Here is a 20150-nt window from a genome sequence, read left to right as displayed (position 1 = left end):
CCAAGTGGGGTGTCCTTTCATGACTCTGCCACTTCAGCCACACTCACAGACATGTATTGAGTTTGAATGTGGATTTGCGAATAAAAAGAGATGAGAGCCGTGAGTCACGCAAATCATTTAGTTGTGAATACAAAATAATTACCGGGGATTAAAATGAACATGCCAAAAAAGGTGAAGGCATTTGGCATCATTCATATAGAATCTGATTGATTTACACTTTGCATCAAAATCAATCATTTAGACAGAATGAAATGATCCTTGTGAGGTTTCAATTTACAACTCTGAGTCGAGTGGACTCTTCTGAGAGCCGAATCTCTAAAAAGAGACCAACTTTCATCTCTAGCTAGATACGTGCAGCCTCGCCACCATTTATCCTTCCTTCTGCCATCTTCACGTCCTCTTCCTTCTCCTCCTCCTGCACCTTCCTTCCTTCCCAAATTGATCTGGTGTGTTGGAGTGTGCGGTTCGTCGCAGGCAGATCAATGGACTCCAGACTAATGACATGCAAGCAATCTGGATCAGAGCTCGCGTAACGCCACGCCGCCACTTATTATTATGCCCACGCCTGTCCCTCGCTTTGATCACCGCCTGTGGGGTTTTTAAAGTCGCAGAAGAAAATTATAAAGCGACTATATGAACGGTTGCTGCAATCCAATCTAATCCAATGCAATACCTCATATCTCCGCAGGTGGAGAGATGGCAGAGAAGTACATACCTCGATTAGTATGATCAATGCATGATCAATTGAGAATCACTTGAGGATTTAGTGAATTCAAGAGCAATAAGGATCCTAAAATAGTCCTAGCCTCAATGAAAAGGGCCCTAAACGATGGTAATAAACTATTGTGCAATAATGATTGAAAATCATTTGCTTCTTTTTTTAAGGTCTTGTTGAACAAAATCTGAAAATGTGTATAATGTTATCATTTTTTTATTAAATGCTTGGCTTTGACTTAATTTGTTTGTTTTTAATGGTCCTTATTTTGATGCCTTATATTAAAGTAAAGCACTTTGAGCCACCACTTTGAGCACCCTTTACAAATAAAGGGATGTATTTGCAAAGAATGGATTGCAGCCGCTAATAGCGCCATGGATTGCGCATCAATTGTGGCCGCAATCTGCCCCATCTCAGCGTCCAATTCACAAAAGATATTGTGCTAATGATATAACAGTGCAAACACGGCCATAACGTTTTGCTGCTGAGGGCAATTTGCAATTGCTTTGTGTCCGATCATAATTATCCACGTGGAAAGGCTAATAATCCGTACTTCAGTAGGGGGGGTGTAGGTGTATAGATATTTAAAATTGTACTTACCCTTACTAAGGCTGCGGCCTGCGGAGCTGTCCATGGTCCTATGAGGTTCGATGCCATCTGTGAAACGACCCCTTCTAGGCATCGCTGTACAATGTCATAATAATAGTAACAGTAATAATGATTATAATAATAATGGCAAAATATTATTAACAGATAATCTTGTATTAACAGATGTCACACCCAGATCACAGTCTGGGTGTGACACCCCTTATAAATGTGCTCTCTGCAGACAGCAATCATTTCACTCTAACTGGGTGTAGCTATTACCACCGGTGTTTGTGAATTGGACGTTTTTTGCAACGATGCTCATTTGAATAGAAAGGGGCCAATTTTGCGGCAAATGTATGAATAATACCTAATTTATGTGCAAATAGCACCAGCTCAACAAGACGCTATTTGGATGGCAGTGCAGTTAGTGGTGCATTTCACCGTTTCATTTCACCAGTGCTTTGTGAATTCAAAGCTTGCTTTTTCTGTTATTTGCACCGGTTTAGTGGCTGCAAAAGCAGTGCAATCCTTTTGTGAATTCACCCCAAAATTATATATTATATATAATGTATATTTGTATTATTATTTTTTTATATAATGTTATTGTTTATTATTTTATTGTTAATAATAATAATAATAATAATAATAATGACAATAATAATAATAATAATAATAATAATAATAATAATAATAATAATGATATTAATAATGATATTAATATGAATATTATAATATATTCATATTAATATAATACTATAATTTCAAGTGAAAAATACATATAACATTCAACTTTTTGGCCTTCGCTGGATATATCCCCTGCCACTGGCAAACACCCACACACACACACACACACACACACACACACACATATTTTCTTTCTCTCTCTCTCTCTCTCTCTCTCTCTCTCAGGCCCTCTTTACACCTGGCATGGCATTAACTTGGGGGATCCGATCACAAGTGGATGGCTCTAAGTAGAGGTGTGAACGCACCCAAGCCGCATTGAGGACGCAATGAGATCCGATCGCTCAGCCTACATTTGTAGGTGTTCTGGGCATTCTTTTAGCCGTGTAGACGTAAATTTGTCCTGGGCCACACTGAAGGACCGACTATTCAACTGAGGTCCTCTGCGTAAGTGGAAGTATGTTCTCATCCGCGTGCCAACGGCGTCATATTAAAACGCGAAACAAGATTAAGCCATAAGAACGGGCAAAATGGATTCTCATGGATGTGGTACACAGGAAACACACTGTCTGCTTTCCATTTGAGCCCAAGAGTCAGTACAACAGAAACTGGAAGATTCATATCGCATCCGGACAATTTATGGGGATTTTTCAAAAAGGGGACCGGATACAGTCTATCATGGCAGCAAAGCCAATGTAAAACACCTCAAAAATGCTTTCAGGAAAGCCAAGTACCGAAAATGATGTACGTGTTAATTTGCATATAGAGGGGGGAAGTGAGATCCAATCACAAGTGGTTACTCAAGAGGCATGTGGAGACGCATTCTATTCCCAGGTGTAAACTACTGATATATATATATATATATATACTGATATATTTCACTGCATATATGTATGGAAGTATGTATATGTATGTGACCAATAAACCTCTTGAATCTTGAATCTTGAATCTAAACTGATGTACTTAGAGCTGTCCACTTGTGACCGGATCACCCAAGACGCATGTTTATGCCAGGTGTAAACAAACAATCAAACAACTTCAGTGCAGAACAATAGGCTGTAATTCGGGACAATTAGGATCCGCTCCGCCCTCCTCTCAGGATGTCGGTGTAGATGGCGTGATTAACTGCGAGCAACGCTGTAATTGTCAGCGCGTCTGGGCTCGAGGTAAACTACTAAATCGCTGCTGTCCTCACACATGCATTGACCCTGTTTCACCACTCCTCTTCCTTCACTCATCCTTCTCTTCCTCCTCCTCCACTCATCTTCCTCCCCCTCAATTCTATTCAAAATTGAAAGAGGCAAAATATCACATGGAATTAAAACAGATGAAATGTATTTGTTTCAGTAAAAAAAAAAATTGTATAGAATTGTAATTGTATATTTTATATAAATATATAATTGTATATGATAATATAATTGTATAATTTTATATATAATTATATATATATACAGTTTATTGTATATACTGTATACAAACAAATGAGTGAAGGTTAAGTAGGTCATCCTTTTGAACAGAACATTTGAAACATTGCTGCTAATTGTTATTTACACAGATTTGTCAAGATAACCTAAAATTATAAAAGATACGTTTAAACATTGCTGTTAAAAATTGATATACAGATGAGCGAAGATAATATAAAATAGAACAATTTTAACTCTGCCATTTACAATATCTATACAGATAAGTATGGATAACCTCAAATTAGAACAGATTAATGTAAACATTGCCGTTAAAACATGTATAAAAATATGTTAAAATATGTATGTAGTGATGTGGAGAAATTTTAAAATAGAAAGTTTTTACTTTGCTGTTTAAAATGTATAGATAATTATATATATCCTAAAATTTAATTCGATAAATCTACATATAGCTGTTAGTCGAATATTTTAAACTTTGTCATTATACGGAAGAATGAAGATGACCTAAAACTCCAGTAGAATTTTTTTTTTTTTTTACTTTGCAGTTCAATATATTTATGTGGTAATTTAGACATGGCAATTAAAAATGTAGGTAGGTTATAAGAATGCAAATAAGGATCTGGACTCTCTCCCTCCCTCTCTCTCCCTCCCTCGCTCTCTTGCTCTCTCTCCCTCCCTATCGCTCCCTCTCTCTCCCCTCTCTCTCTCGCTCTCTCTCGCTCTCTCTCCCGCCCTCCCTCTCCCTCTCTCTCCCTCCCTCTCCCTCCCTCTCTCTCTCTCCCTCCCTCTCTCTCTCTCCCTCCCTCTCGTTCCCTCTCTCTCTCTCTCTCTCCCTCTCTCTCCCTCTCTCTCCCTCCATCCCTCTCCCTCTCCCTCTCTCTCCCTCCCTCTCTTTCCCTCGCTCTCTCACTCTCCCTCACTCTCCCTCTCTCTCCCGTCCTCCCTCTCCCTCTCTCTCGCTCCCTCTCTCTCTCCCTCCCTCTCTCTCGCTTCCTCTCTCTCCCTCCCTCTCTCTCGCTCCCTCTCTCTCTCGCTCTCCCTCTCACTCTCTCTCCCTCCCTCTCATTCCCTCTCTCTCTCCCTCTCTCTCTCGCTCTCTCCCCCTCTCTCTCCCTCCCTCCCTCTCCCTCTCTCTCCCTCCCTCCCTCCCTCCCTCTCCCTCGCTCTCTCACTCTCCCTCACTCTCCCTCCCTCTCTCTCGCGCTCCGCCAACACAGTTTTTCTTTTCACTTCCACCCCGGCTCTAATTGTGATGCAGAGGCTGTAAGTTGTCTTTGAGCCCAGTCTGAGGGATAAAATGTACCCTGCTTTTCTTCCCTCCTGTTCAGCTGCAGGGAGAGCCAACGCAGGAAAATACGTCTTATTCTCTCGTTCTCTTTGTGTTTTGTTCCCCTCCGTGTCGTGTCACAAGGCGTTAAAGTGTGAACCCCTTTCTCTGCGTCAACCCCTTTCTCTGTGTGATGCCGCCACTGACTCACCTGAAGGCGGGTCTCGCTGGTGTACTGTACGTTCTGTAAAGACGCCGCACCGAATCACAGGCGCGATTTTCTTTTCTGTTCTCACCCCCCTTTTGTTGAATTGAATTTTGCATTGAAGGCGAAACCGAAAGTACATAACGTGCAGTTGTTCTCCTATATGTTGCGGTGTAATTTGCAGTGGCAAAAAGAAGGAGGGTGGTAATACAATTCACAGCTTATTTGCATGTCTAGCCATTTCTGCAGTATATGGGTAAGACGTGGGTTTAGCTGCCTAGCCCCGGATAACCAACATTCTTGGCGCATTTGAAGGTCTCAAAAATGTTTCCGATCCCCAGAGAAGTTCTGACTACAGTCAGACTACTCAGAAGAGTACAAATAAATACGTTCCAAATTTCATTTATGTGCATTTTAAAAAACAATGTTTCGCAAGTGATTTTGCTGCCAACTTGCACTACCTGTGTAGAACATTATGGGTCATTTTTCGTCACTCTGTATATTCTGTATATTTTTGTATATTTTAATTTTTTTGATTATTATTTGGCGATTTTTGTATATTTGGCAATTTTTTCTCATGCTTTTTATTGCTGACTTTTTAAAAGATAATTATGTTTGTTGCAATTATGTATGTTAACACAACAAATTCCTGGTATATGAGAATACACTGATTATGACTCCTGGTGCTTGATCCCCACTGCTGCAATGGAGCTGCTCAGTTGCAAATGCTACAAGATGCAAGTGTTTGCATTACACAACTCCCCTGCGTGAATGTCCTATTTCTGCGTGAACCTATTTCCTAATTCCTTTCATCAGGGGCTTCTCCAGCCTGTCATTGTACATAATACACTGTTCTTAATTGATTTGCCTTTGAGCTTAAAAAACAAGGTTAAAGGGAAAGCTATTTTCCTCTATGGGACGAGATCTTTGCCGAGGGCTGTGTTTAATTGAGAAGGCGTGACACACCTTAAAAGTAAATGTGGCTAATGAGGGACTCGCTGTCAACACCTTGCATCGGGGAGATGTGTCTCTGTTGCGCCACATTATCATATAATCACCCATGGACATCTTTATTTGGCAGATGAACAATGGACGCTTTGCCTAGATGGTGAACCAAACCCAAATCTGATCTTTTCCTATGGCCGAAGTTGTGTTCTCGAAGATGCTTCCTAGAAAATGGCTGCAATACTCTCCGGATGTCCTATTTCTCAGCCGTAGCGAGGCAAGACTCGCAAACGATTCGTTCATAGTGAACAAATCTTTCAAGTGACTCGGTCGTGGGGAGCCACTCGGCCAAAAGAGTAGTTCGTTCGTGACTCGGTAACTGCAGCCGGATACAGGCTGAACTGTGAAGTGTCGCACCTCAAGCCCCGCAGCGTGTGAGTGAGTGAATCTTCCACTCGCAAACAGAAACACACACACAACGCACACAATTACTGAGGATTCAATTAATGTGAAAAAAGATGAACCGACTGTTCTGACTCTCATCACACCGCCTCAATCAAACGAACAAAGAGTCGTACAAATTGAACAAATCTTCTCGCAACGAGCCAAATCTCCAAAAATAGCCGAACTTTTTCAACACTACTTATCTGATCCGGGCAGTTGATAAAACATGTCACTCCACCCAATTGTGTGTCTTGTTGCTTTTATGTAAAAAAAAAATATGTGTGTGCCCACCTGAGTGTATGCTAACCTCTGCTAACCATCAATCCTCCATTGCAGACGGGGCTGCAGCGCTGGTGGGAGCAGGAGATCCCCGTGGAGGGAACCATCAACAAGGGAGAGCTGATCACGCACAACCTGACGGAGCTCATCAAGCCCGAGTCCTACGAGGTCCGCCTCACGCCCATCACGCGTTTCGGGGAGGGGGACTCCACCATACGCATCATCACCTACAGCGGTGAGTGCCAGTCACTAATGGATCACTCCCCACTGTTATCCTGCAATTTTACGAGCATCAGTTTACATTTTTTGCGCTGAGACAGACACAGAAAGGCCATTAATAGCCTATTAGGTGGATTGAAGACGGTTTGAGCTGTAACTCTCTCCGCCGAAAGTTCTGCTGCTGCTTCATTGCACCGTGGGAGTTCGCCACCTGCATCGTCATGTGTTTCTCACTGTTTTTTGTTACTTCAGTGTAGAATTCAAATAGAACAAAAAACCACCTTTAAAGGTGCAGTGTTTAGAATTCATGGAACGGACTTGGCAGGAACTGAATATAATATAATATAATATAATATAATGCATAATATTATTTAAATATGAATTGTTTTGTTTTGACATTTTTATCTACGTAGGGAGCGGATACGCTTCCACGGAGGCCGCCATGTTGCACAGCCATGTGTCTACAGCCCAGAATGGACGAACCAAACACTGGCTCTAGAGAGGGACTTTGGCGTTTTTTCGCGAGTTCCGTGGCCCGCCATAGGCTCTCCTACACGCTTGGAAGGGGAGGGTGAGGGGGAGAGGTATTCAGTTGGATGCAATCTGCAACCTCGCTGCTTGATGCCCTTAAATTCTACACAATGCACCTTGAAGGAAGGCATCTTTTGTCTTTTCTTTCCTTAGCTTTTGTTTAATACGTCTCTCTCTTCTAGTGAGAGAAATGCAGTTTCTGGACACAGAAAGAGGAACATTAGGGCTCTAAAATAGTTCGGGTCATACTCAGACCCATTGGTCAGAGAGGAAGCATTGTTGGTCTAAATGTAGAAATGCAGAAAGTGCTGCGTCCATGTATAGGTAGATCCAAATTACAATTTGTTGAGAGTCAAGTCGGGAGAGAACAGGGGAAATTGCCTTTTAATGGAATACACTAGAGATACATTTAGATTTGCACCAATGCTCTGGTCTTTATGATTTATTATTTCTTGCTTCCAGTTCATTGCCAGCCTTCAAATATTTTCAAAGGCCCAGTCCTGACAAATAGGGTTCAATTCATTGGACGACCATTGTCCTGGTGTATAGGCATGTTGGAAGGTTTGTGTTTGGGTTTGAGGCGTATCGTTCCCTTCATCAGCGCCATCATAAAGATCAACAATTTACTCTTTGTAATATGTATGAGGAGGGAAGAAGGACATCACTTTATACAATTGATTGGGATTTTAAATATTCATATACATGCACCTGAGGCCTTCAGCCACCAGCAATAAAGACGCAAGAACACAGGAGTTTAACAGTTTCATCTAATACGTAGTGATCTGTGTGTGTGTGTGTGTGTGTGTGTGTGTGTGTGTGTGTGTGTGTGTGTGTGTGTGTGTGTGTGTGTGTGTGTGTGATAATAAAAGACGAGTTAAAGCTTGTCCATTTTAAGTTTTAAGAGTAAAGGGAGAATAATTAAGACTCCAGAGCTTTCTTTGGTCCAAGGTTATCAGGACATTGAGGCATAACCGAAGCAGATCACTTCGCTTCAGTCAGGGATTAGTATCTGTTATGTTTTTTCCTTTTACTTTAATCAGCTATTCCCATAATATTACAACTATTTAATTCATATAAAAGCCCAAAAAAAAGATTAATCTGCTAGAAATGTACCTTCTAATAGATACATAAATTATATTGTACAATTGGAATAGCAAATTTTTTCAACTTCAAACTTTAATCAATATGGCAACTGAAGTTTTTTTTACTGTACCTATCAGGTGATTTATCATTGTTTTATTCAGTCCATCAAAACATTGACGAGATGGACAAATTGATATACAGACAGACGGACAGACAGACCGATGGACAGACAGATAGACAGATTGACAGACAGACAGACAGACAGACAGACGGATAGACAGATAGATAGGTAGACAGACAGACAGACAGGCAGGCAGGCAGACAGACGGACAGACAGACAGACAGACAGGCAGATAGATAGACAAACATACTTTTTGACAGAAATGTCAGAAATGCAGTGTCACAGCAGCTCACATAAAAAATAAGCAATAATAAGAATAAAGTATAAGTTAAATGGCAACATAATATAAACTAAGAATTAGCTGTAAAACTGGCAATATATACAACAAACCTAAAAATGAACTATAAAAATAACCCCAGCAATAAACCATCAACCTTAAAATATACACAGAAGAATGTAGACTTGGCGATATAAAAGAATGTAATGTAAACAATGAACAATAAATATAAAATAATATATATTTTATTAAATTAATATACCTATAATATAAATAATCAAATAATAAAACAACAAAAAGCAGTCAATTAAACAAAAATAAAGAAAATAAATATGAAAAAATGGCAATATACAACAAAGCTAAAAATGTGAATAAATATAATACTCCCAATAATAAACAATCTTCTTCTTCTTCTTCTCCTTCTTCTTCTTCTTCTTCTTTCGGCTGCTCCCGTTAGGGGTCGCTACAGCAGATTATCTGCCTCCCAACAATAAACACTAAAGTATGTATTTATCAAATGCAGCAGATATGTATAGATGTTGCAGGAAATGCATCGCACAGCCACGGCTAAGCCAACCAGACCTCGAAAATCAGCGTATCACCAGCGTAGCAGTAGAACTGGCCCATCGGGACACAGCAGGGGTAGGCATCATCCAGAACGGGCAGAACGGTGTCAGGAAAGAGGGAGAGGGATGACGGCCAGGTAACTAGAGATGTACGTTTGAGAAACAAACCGCAGAACCGTGTTACTGTCTATCACCCAGCACCACCAGCACCACCCGAGTTACACCGCCGCTGCAGTTGTGAATTATTCAGGGTTACTGCGGCTCATCAGGGATAGAAAAGAGAGAATAATAAAGACAGAGCGAGAACTGAACCTAAGCAAAAACGAATTCTGCTGTGTGTATGTGTGTGTGTGTACTTGAGTGTGTGTGTGTGTGTGTGTGTGTGTGTGTGTGTGTGCGTGTGTGTGTGTGTGTGTGTGTGGGTGTGTGTGTGTGGCTGTGTGTGGGTGTGTGGGTCTGTGTTGTGGTGCCGTTTTTTTCAGTAAACCGTGGTTAAGCAAAGCATAGGTTGAGGCCAAATTAAACAACGGAGCTTAATTGATTCGATTTGAATTGTATTAGAGGGACGTGGAAGAGGGGAAAATGAGGATAGTCGGGAGTGGAGAGAGAGGGAGAGAGAGAGAGAGAGAGAGAGAGAGAGAGAGCGAGACTTGACTTTTAAGGTGCCTTTATTTGCAGTTAGTCATGTCACAGCAGCAGAAGCTTGATTATGAAGGAAACAAACAGAAAAATTAGAGGCAAACCACAGGAAAATCACAGGTTAATAATGAGAGAGAGAGAGAGAGAGAGAGAGAGAGAGAGAGAAAGGAATTGAAGATGGATGGATAGAAAACAAAAAAAGGGAAAATGACCTAAAACAGAGTTGCCTCCGTTAATGCATATGGCTGTTTCCCCCCCGACGTGTGATGGGGCTAAATACTACTCCAGGGCCGGTGTGCTCTCCTCAAAAACACACGGCAGCGGCTTAATGCGATGCAGGTCTTGGCTGAAGCCGCTCTGCTCCAAGGAAACGTTCCCCAAAGCAGTTCTGACTGATGCGCGAAATACAGTACAGTACCATATCACCCTCTCTCTCTCGCTCTCTCTCTCTCTCTCTCTCGCTTGCTGGGGAGTTGCATGTATGGGAAGAGCTGTATGTGATTACATTGATGTGAACGGAAAATGAGTGCCACCGTGATTGCACTGTGAGTCTGTAATTGTGTTTACACATCTTTACCTCCAGTGTATCATGAGCGCGAGGCCAGGGCCGACTGAAAACAGACATGACACCAGACTGATGTGACTATATTGGATATATTGGCATAAAAGACATTTTCTCATAAAGTGGCAACGGCAGGCCCGGCGTTAGGGGCGGGCCAGACCGGGCTGTGCCCACTCATTCGAACAGGGTGGTCCAGCTCGCTGGCGGCCACCCTCAAATGTTGAAATGTTATAAACAATTATATTTCAAATAAAATATGTATGGCAAAGAATAAGATCACTCGTGCTGCAAGATTCAATTCAAGATATTGGTTATGTGAAATATATTGAATGAAATATTTTTATTTGTGATTGAGGTAATTTTAGAACTATCGCAGCGTTGCACCATTTGAGTCGAGATTGCGGCCAAGTATATTGCCTGTGATCTGTCTGCTGAGAACAGCCTCATGGAGGTGAGATTTGACATTTCTTCATTGTATAAATAAACAAAATTCATTAAATAATTTTGCGTTTTCAAAACCATTCTATTAAGCTGATAGGGATCCCATATTCTGTTAGTATGGGCCCCTGGGCTGTGAGAATTAGGGAGACGGGACTTTTTTCAGAAGCGATCTCATCACAGCATATCAGTGCCAAAATCCGCGAGCGCAAATGACATGCACACGCAAGGGCGTAGATGAGCCGCGCCCGCAACTCAGACAGCTGCGCACACGTATTATTTTTGCTAGCGCTTTCAGAGCACTTGCGCACAGAGCATCTCTGCTCGCGAGAGAAATGTAGCAGTGGGAACAATGGAAAGATAATTTTTTCCTTGGTGTGAATTCTTTTTATTGTAATTACTGTACTATTTGAAATAGTTGTTGAAATGATGCTTTAGTTAACCGCGCTTCCCGTACCCTCACTTGCCCCGTCGCCATTTATAACTGCCCCCTCAGTCACTGTATCCTGGCGCCCAGACTGGGCGACAGGCTCGGCAATCATTGTTCAGGCGGATAAGAGAGAAGGACGGAAAAGCCGATGGGAGCAGCTTCGTTGGGGGCGTCGGCCAAGGAATACGTCCAAGCTCCCCTAGCGGCCCGAGACGTGGTCACGGTAGGGGGCCGCTACAAAAGACAAGGAAAAAAAACAAAACTTTCCCTCCAAGACATAAGCGTTTGAATCCGATGGTGGAGGTCCTGTCAACCACACACGCCGACCATTAAATGCAGAGTTGCCGTTGCTGGTTCCTCTCCCAGGGTTTTTATATTTATGCAGCTCACAGGTAATACAAGAGTCCTGACCCGGTGTCACATCCGATTGTTAATGTTAACGTGAACCGAAGCCTCTTGTTCCGCTTGCCCCCCCCCCCTTGCTTTGGCCGTGGTGTCAGCATGTCGTTGTTATCCCAGCGGTGGTTCGGCCGAGCAACGCACCATGAACCTTTGTCCTGTCCGTGGCCTCTGGGTCCCCCCTCGCCTTTAATGATCTCAGGCCGGGCTGATCCTTGCGGAAGTCCAGCAAGAGTTAAAGGAAAACCCCGCTGTGTTCTTTTCAACCTGAGCATCATTATGTCGCGAGTCCACCCGAGGGATTGACATCAATGTGGCGTTGGAGGGCATGGTCGCTATTAGGGTGAGGATGACGGTGCTATCCTCTCAGTACTGGATCAATTTAAAGGATTGAATCACTTGTTGCAATGATCGAAAAATAGGGTTTGGGTCTCGAAAATACCGGCATGTTCCTGAAGTCGTTCTTGGTCTAACTACCAGACACGACAGGATAACAGCATCAACGGTTGGATTTGCGTCTGTGTGCCCACACGTGCATTCTGGGTTGAGGAAGGTATCCACAGGTGTCCAACCTGCAGCACGTTTTTTCTATTTATTTTTCTGGTTTTCCCGTTTGTGGTTTGTTCCTTCCTGTTTACGACGGCGGGCGTTATCTCCGGGTGCGACGAGGCCACGCAGGGGAGCGGCAGGCGACGAGCGACAGGACAAGTGTCTGATTTCGCCCGAGTTATTTCCGTTCTGTCAGGGTGCGGAGGAGGCCAGGGGAAGATTGCTAAATTACATTTACACATGCTGTGATTTTTTTCAGCTGACGGGCTGAGCCATTACACCCGGGGGGGGGGGGGGGGGGGGCTCTCCGAAGGTAATGGCAGCTCTCCAGACCCTCTAAACATGATGGATGGGGATCTCCGAGTCGCGTCCAATTGTACAGTCGGCGGTGGCGGTGGGCAGGGGAGGCCTGCCCACCAGGCCTGGGGGGGGCTGCCAAGATGGAGTCATGGTGTCTGAAAAGTGCCTTTCTTGGCGGTCGAAGGAGCTCGGAGATAAGGAATTTAATACGTTTTAAAAGTTTTTGTCTCCTTTGTCGAACACCTGCTGAAATTTGGTAGCCATGGTTGAAAATTACTGGAAAATAAACATAGGTCATTAAATCAATCAACCAATCAATTTGATAACCAAGGTTGAAAGTGACGTAAATAAATAAATATCTTATAAATTTGATATACATCACATCTTTTCGGCTGCTATGCTGCATCGTTCAGGATCATGTATTAATGAGACCTTTTGTTTGGATAAGCAGAGTGACAGGAGATGCATTTTAGAAAGAAAGAAAGAAAGAAAGAATGGAAGGAAGGTAGGGAGGGAGGAAGGAAGGAAGGAAGGAAGGAGAAAGAAAGAAAGAAAGAAATATAGAAAGGGGGTTTAAAGGCTTTGGTGGCTTGCTTGCTCGGCCGTGTCTGAACAGCGCTCCACACTTTGAGAGCGTGTTCGCTTTTTCGCTGTTAAACAGTGAAGTTTTTAGAAAGTACAAGAGTTTAGAAACACAGGAGGACGGTGTGTGTGTGTGTGTGTGTGTGTGTGTGTGTGTGTGTGTGTGTGTGTGTGTGTGTGTGTGTGTGTGTGTGTGTGTGTGTGTGTGTGTGTGTGTGTGTGTGTTTGTGTGTGTGTGTGTGTGTGTGTTTTATCATGTGTGATGATGTACATCCATGCATATGAGTGTGCGTATTCCTGTGTGTGTATTTTTTAACTTGTGCTTGTTTCATAGAAGAATAAAGGGGGGGGGGGTGAAAATGAAAGTGAGAGTGTTTTCTGCTGAAATGACAATAAAACACCAGTGGAAAAACGAGGGGGAGGGTGCAGGGAGAGGGGGAGGGAGTGATGGGAGGGAGAGAGAGAGAGAACAGTGGGAGCTGTAAGAAGAGAGCTTTGTCAAAAAACTCACCTCACAATGCATTGTGAGGGCGGTAAAATTATCCGTACAATAAAAAAATCAATAGTGTGCAGATACTGTATAGTATATAGAACAGCATTTTGGAGTTATGCCGACTGCAGGGTTGCCAGGTCTTGCATAGATGGAGAAGACCAGAGCCGCAAAAGTGAGGAGAAATTAGTTGCTTTTGGGACAAGTTCCACAGAGAATGAGCGGCTTGTGTGATCGCATATTGAATATTGCTATTCTCCAGCGTAAAGGTCATTCTCAACATGTCTATCCTTTCTGGTGTAAAACAATTAAAGAAATTGAGCTGAACAGGAATCCGTCAACAGGGCCGTGAGTCCTCTCAACGGGTTCAACTGTTTTATTCGCTAATGCGAAAAGAAAATAAATAAAGTGCTGACTAACCGGCTCCCCGTCGAAGCTAAACACATGTGATAGCTACCCTTGACCTTAATGTTTGTTTGGTTGTTTTCCCCACGGCACTCACTTGTTAAATTATCAAGAACAAAAAAAAAAAAACGAAAGCAAAGGCGGAGGTGGACGTGAATGCAAAGTGATTTATTAGTGGTTTATTTTTGTTTTCTCCGATGGTCTTCACTCCATCGGTGATTCATGTGAAAGTTCAGTTTATCTCAGTTGGAATTTGAATAACAATCTCAAGTCATTCAAGAGGAAGGGAAAAGGTTTTTGCAGGAATAGAATAATGGACAGCTTTGCGAACATCCTCAGGAGTTATGGGATGTCTCCAAATGGAGCTGGGCTGAGTGCTGAAGTGGAAGTCACCTTGAGCCCGAAGACGCTAAATGCCAATAATGATAAGTACCTTCTCTCTAAGCTTATTATTGTGCTTGGATCTAACTAATCCCCCACCGCGTCTAGATTTGATAACCCAGGTTGAAAGTGACCGACAAAATAATTTAATGAACAAGTAAATTAATAAATAAATGAATAAATAAATAAGAACATTTGATAATCAAAGTTGAAAGTGACTGGGGAAAAAAATCATGAAATAAATAAATCAATTCATTAATAAATCGATTTGATAACCGAGGTTGAAAGTGACTCAATGTCCTTTTAATCAGTTGGAAAAAATTCATTTTCCTCCATCTAATTATTTTTTTTCGGCTCATGTTGGCATCGTTACTTTTTTTCGCTTTTGTGAGCTATGGAAACAATGAAGAGGAAGAGAAAGTCGGAGCTCTGGCACTGCTAATATTCTCAGTGTGTTAATGTCAGAGATGCTGTTCCCTCCCAAGGGCCTCTTTCATTTTGTCTGCTGATATTAAACACTGCAGGAGCATATCTGAGAGACGTTTTTGTTCCACTCTGTGCCTGTAAAATAGACGAAATAGGGACAAACCGTGAAACTGGTTATGTACAAATGGCTTACACACTCACCGTCCTGCTTCTGCTTTAACCTTTTTTTTGTGGTGCTTTCTGAAGGGTTTTGTTGTGGTAGGTGTGCTTTAGTAACTCCCAGTGCGATCATAGACACAGAAAGGAAATTGAAATGAGCGCCGGTGCTCGTACTCCCTGCTGAAGTGCCGGGACAGATATCATGGGTCCTCCACCCTCCATCCTATGTTCTTGATAATGAACAGACTTCAGAAACGGGTGTATTTATTCATGATTAACGACCTCATGACCTCATGTTATTATATTTCAGTCATAGCCATAACTCAAGAGGGGAATTTGTTTTATCAATGAATCCCATTGGTTGTATGACAAAAAATAAGAAATAAACAATTTAATTAAAAGTGAAAGTACAAGCATCTAACTATTGGGAAGTAAAAAAAAAAGAGATATTTACTTTGAGTTGTAGTGGAATAATGTTGTAAAGTCTAATGGGGTAAAGTCTACTGACATAAAGTTACTCATAACTATATATACTACAAATACTATAAAGTACAATAATCAAACAGTTTACTCACTACATGTTCCAAACCTGAAAATGACACGGTAAAACAAAACCAAAAGATGTGGTAATGTATCCATAAGCATCACAAGTTCCTACCCTTCCATGTGCGGTATTTGGTTCTTAAAAAGGGGGATTTTGTTTTACCATACTCTGAGCAACTGTATGACTATGTAGTGTGTCCACAAAGCACATTTGCATATGTAGTACGCCATTTTTGGAAGCAGTGATGGAGTGATGCAATGCTTAGGGTTGCCAGGTCATGCCATGCCATGGACCCTTCACGTTCGCTGTGAACTCCACCCAGAGCAATAGTAGACCAATTTGGCAGTAAAACTGCAAAGTTGGCAACTAAAAACCAGCGCACTTTGATTGAGTCATGAGTGTTGCTCTTCATCGTGCCACAGTTCAAACTACTATGTGATTTAAATTCAGTTCAACCCTATGTAAAATATTTAGGAAAAAACTTGACAGTACATTGACATTTTGATTATGCAGCTTTTCCTCTTTTTTATTTTTTTTTAATTAAAAATAAAGTACATACACACATATATATTTTACCCTTTTATAAAATAAATATAGACTTATACAGCTTATATATTTTGCCTTCACAGATTTGCTTATATTTTGGCATCTTGTATTGTATATATATATATATATATATATATATATTACTTCTGATTTAGATTTTTTCATTCATTTATTTTCTTCCTACTTGTCTTGTCATATTATTTCGTATTTAAGTATTTGCCCTTTTCTCATTTCACTGCTCCATACTTAAATAAAACTCTTGAATAAAAATGTAAAAAAAAAATCATACTGTCGAGAAATTAAGGACATTATTGAGCCGGGATTATGGACGAAGGGGGAGTACGCTTGTGTGTACATCCTTCCACAACTAATTCATTAGCATTTCTGTCGTTTTTGTTTTTGCATTTAATGGCTGTCGATTATTACATCCGTTTGCTTTGATGACCTCCTCTTTTCTTGTTTTACAGCTCCGACCAACCCTCATCTGCGTAAGTACTGCATCTCCATGTCTTCATTCAGTCACTTAGCACGTCTGCTCGGACAATCGTCCTCATCTTGCGGCGTAACAGGTGGTGGGAGCAGACATTGAGGAATTGTGATTGAAATTAAGTAGTGAGAAAAGATCCCATGCATTCAACGCGACAAACCGGCCCTGGAAGATCAGCCACTTAAACATGACGAGCTTGTCGTAAAAAGAGAAGAAGAAGCTCATAGAAGCTTTTTTTTATATTTTTTTCCACTTGTTGGAATAAGCTGTAGGAGCTTATGTTTCAATTTGATGAGGAGAAGGAACTGCATGTTGCATACGTGCATGCGATCGTGTTTGTACATGTTTTGGAGACATTATGCATGCACATACCTTAATAATTGTTTTCCGATACGTAAGCCAGTGTTTTCCAACCTTTTTCCTGCCACCTCACAGTTTTTACAATGAAATAATCCCACGGCGCTACAGCACTATCCTGTTAACTACTTAAAATGCCTCAAACACCGAGAACGCTGCTTAGAGGGCTAGTGATGCAAGACTCACAAACCATTTGTTCATAGCAAACAAATATTTGAATTGATTTGGGAGTCACTCTGGGAAACAATGTGGGCGAGCGTGTTCATCTTCAACTCACAAACTTTAGGAATTTAGCATAATTTATATTGAATGCGACTGATTTACTCTTTGCTTTCCACCGAAATGAATCATTTTGATCCTCGGGAAAAATTCTATCCGCAATTTGGAGCCGAAACCAATTCCTCTGACTCTCGTTCCCGGTTCAGGAAGTCCCTCGCTCAGCGTGCGTGACACCGACTGAACCAAACGAACCGAGAGTTGGTGAATAGAACGTGTCTTTTCACTGAGTGACTCGCCAAGAACCGAGAGTCAAAAATGAGTCAAACCTTTCATCGCTCCTAATAGTTCTCACTTTCATCACTGAAACTTGATCTTGTTGTGATGAACACAGAGCTGCTACTGAGCTGGAACTGATGAATTAGATGAATTAGTGCAGCCTGGCAATTTTGCAGCACAACGGCTGTTTTCCATTTCTTATGTATTTTAAGTTGAATTTGAAACCTTTACACGGCACACAAGCTCTCACAGCCGCGGTTAAAAAACACTGATCTCATCTATGCAAAGATAAACTTCCCAGGTTCCGCCTCATTGCGTAAAAAAATGTACAAACTCCCATTATTCCAGTTGTTCTTAGAGCAACGTCTCTGCATTGTTTGCTGCAGTGCTATGGGGGGGGAGCATAATAACAAACATCTTAATCACCAACATCATTATCCCCAATCCCTGAAGGAGAAGGCGTTATCTTACCTGTGCCCCCCAATTCCTCTCCTCCTCCCTCCATTCCTCCTTCTCCCTCCATCCTCTACTCCTCCCTGATCCCTCCTCCTCCCTCCATCCTGTCCTCCTTCCTCCACCCTCTCCTCCTCCCTCCGTCCTCTCCTCCTCCCTCCATCCCTCCTCCCCCCTCCATCCCTCCATCCTCTCCTCCTCTCTCTATCCTCTCCTTTCCTCTCTCCTCTCTTCTTCCCTCCATCCTCTCCTCCTCCCGCCATCCCCTCCTCCTCCTTCCATCCCCTCCTCCTCTATCCATCCTCTCCTCTTTGCTCTCTCCTCCCTCCATCCTCTCCTCCTCCCTCCATCCCCTCCTCCTCCTTCCATCCCCTCCTCCTCTATCCATCCTCTCCTCTTTGCTCTCTCCTCCCTCCATCCTCTCCTCCTCCCTCCAGCCTCTCCTCCTTCCTCCATACTTCCTAATCCTGCTATCTCTCCCGGGTACGTCGAGGCATTTGGCTTTTTGGGGGGGGGGGGTGCTGGTGTCAAGCGCTCGGGGCCAGAACCTCCATTTACATCTGCAAGTCAACACCACCAGCATCCCACACCGCTCTCTCTCTCTCTCTCTCTCTCTCTCTCTCTCTCTCTCTCTCTCTCTCTCTCTCTCATTCCAAATTCTAAATTCAAATTCAAGTTTGTTTTGTTCTTCTATTTGGCATGAGAAGCCAAAGCATAACTAGTTATGTACAGTATGTGCATGTATAGTTATGTACATACATAACTGCAATAATCTATAATAATTATTATTTATTATTATTATTATCATTCTCTCTCCTATCTCTCCCTCGCTCCTTTCCACCCTCCCTCTGTCATCCATCCACTCACTGTTACCTGACCTTCCTCCTTTCCTCTCTCGCTCTCTCTCTCACTCCCTTCCCTCTCTCCCTCCTCTCTCCATCTATCTCTCTCACTCACTCATTTGCTCCAACACTCCCTTGTTCACCGTCTTGTTGCATCAGTCTCTCTTCCCTCCCTTTCTCCTCCTCTCTTTCTCCATCTCTCTCACACCCTCTCTCTCACTCTCTCCTTCATCACCTTGTTGCATCAGTCTCCCTTCCCTCCCTACCTCCCCCCCTCCATCCCTCCCTCTGTCCATCCATCTGCCCACTGTTACCTGAGTTTCCTCCAGCTCTCTCTCTCTCTCTCTCGCTCTCTCTCTCTCTTTCATCACCTTGTTGCACCAGTCTCCGTTCCCTCCCTATCTCCCTCCATCTCTCCCTCTGTCCATCCTCCCCCTCTCTCTCACTCCCTCTTCTCTCTCCTCACTCCCCCTCCCTCCCTCTGTCCATCCTTCCACCCACTGTTACCTGAGTTTCCTCCCTCTCTCCCTCCTCTTGCTCTCTTGCTCTCTCTTCCTCTTTCTCTCTCTCTCGCTCTCTCACACTCTCTCCTTAATCACCTGTTGCATCAGTTTCCCTTCCCTCCCCTCCTCCCTCCCTCCATCCCTCACTCTATCCATCCTTCCGCCCACTGTTACCTGAGTTTCCTACCTCTCTCCCCCTCTCTCTCTCTCTCTCTCTCTCTCTCTCTCAAGGTCACTGCGGCTCTGAAGTGCTCGCAGCCACGTTTTAATAAATCAATGAATATTTATCACAACACGCGGCCGCATCCTAAACCTAAACGCTTTTTTATTACTTACTATTTTATCTCTTCAAGTGAAATACTATCATTAGAGTTTGTGACCTCTGTTGAGAGCTTCTTTTTTCCTGCTCGGTGCATTTAAAAAAAAAAATCTTCTTGGCACCGATGATCCCACCTAGACCAGAAAGCACAATAACTTGGGCCTCCAAGGCCTCAACTTAACATTTTCACATTTTCACATTATCACTTTCTCACTTTCAGCCGTCTGTTGTCAGACAAACGACACGTTTTGACCTCCTGTAATAGAATTTGAGGGTTTTTCTTTCTTTTATTTGCATTTTCCTGTTATTGAGCCTGTTGTGGCCATTTCTCTAGTCATGTATCCTCACTCTCCATCAATCTCACTCACTCACTCTTTCTTTTCTTTTTCACATTTCTTTGTCTTGTTGTGTATGGCTGCAGTGGAGTAGAGTGGAGTGGGAGCGCTGGCTGTTATTGTATGCTATCCATCAATGTTTAATAGCCCAGTGTCATGGCATAGCC

At 42.6% G+C, this 20150-nt stretch overlaps 1 protein-coding gene across 1 annotated transcript in view; it reads left to right on the top strand.

Moving 5' to 3' along the window:
- Positions 1-20150, top strand: part of LOC307248194 (MAM domain-containing glycosylphosphatidylinositol anchor protein 2) — a gene marked incomplete at both ends in the record, with an annotated part of 228555 nt that overhangs the window by 182138 nt on the left and 26267 nt on the right. The window contains 2 exons of the mRNA XM_080024479.1: positions 6603-6780; positions 16660-16680. Of these exons, the coding sequence (XP_079880605.1) occupies positions 6603-6780; positions 16660-16680 (199 nt within the window). The remainder of the gene's footprint in view (positions 1-6602; positions 6781-16659; positions 16681-20150) is intronic.

Source organism: Zeus faber (genome assembly GCF_960531495.2).
Source record: "Zeus faber genome assembly, chromosome: 2".
In the NCBI taxonomy this organism is placed as follows: Eukaryota; Metazoa; Chordata; class Actinopteri; order Zeiformes; family Zeidae; genus Zeus; species Zeus faber.
This window is presented reverse-complemented; position numbering and strand designations above follow the sequence as displayed.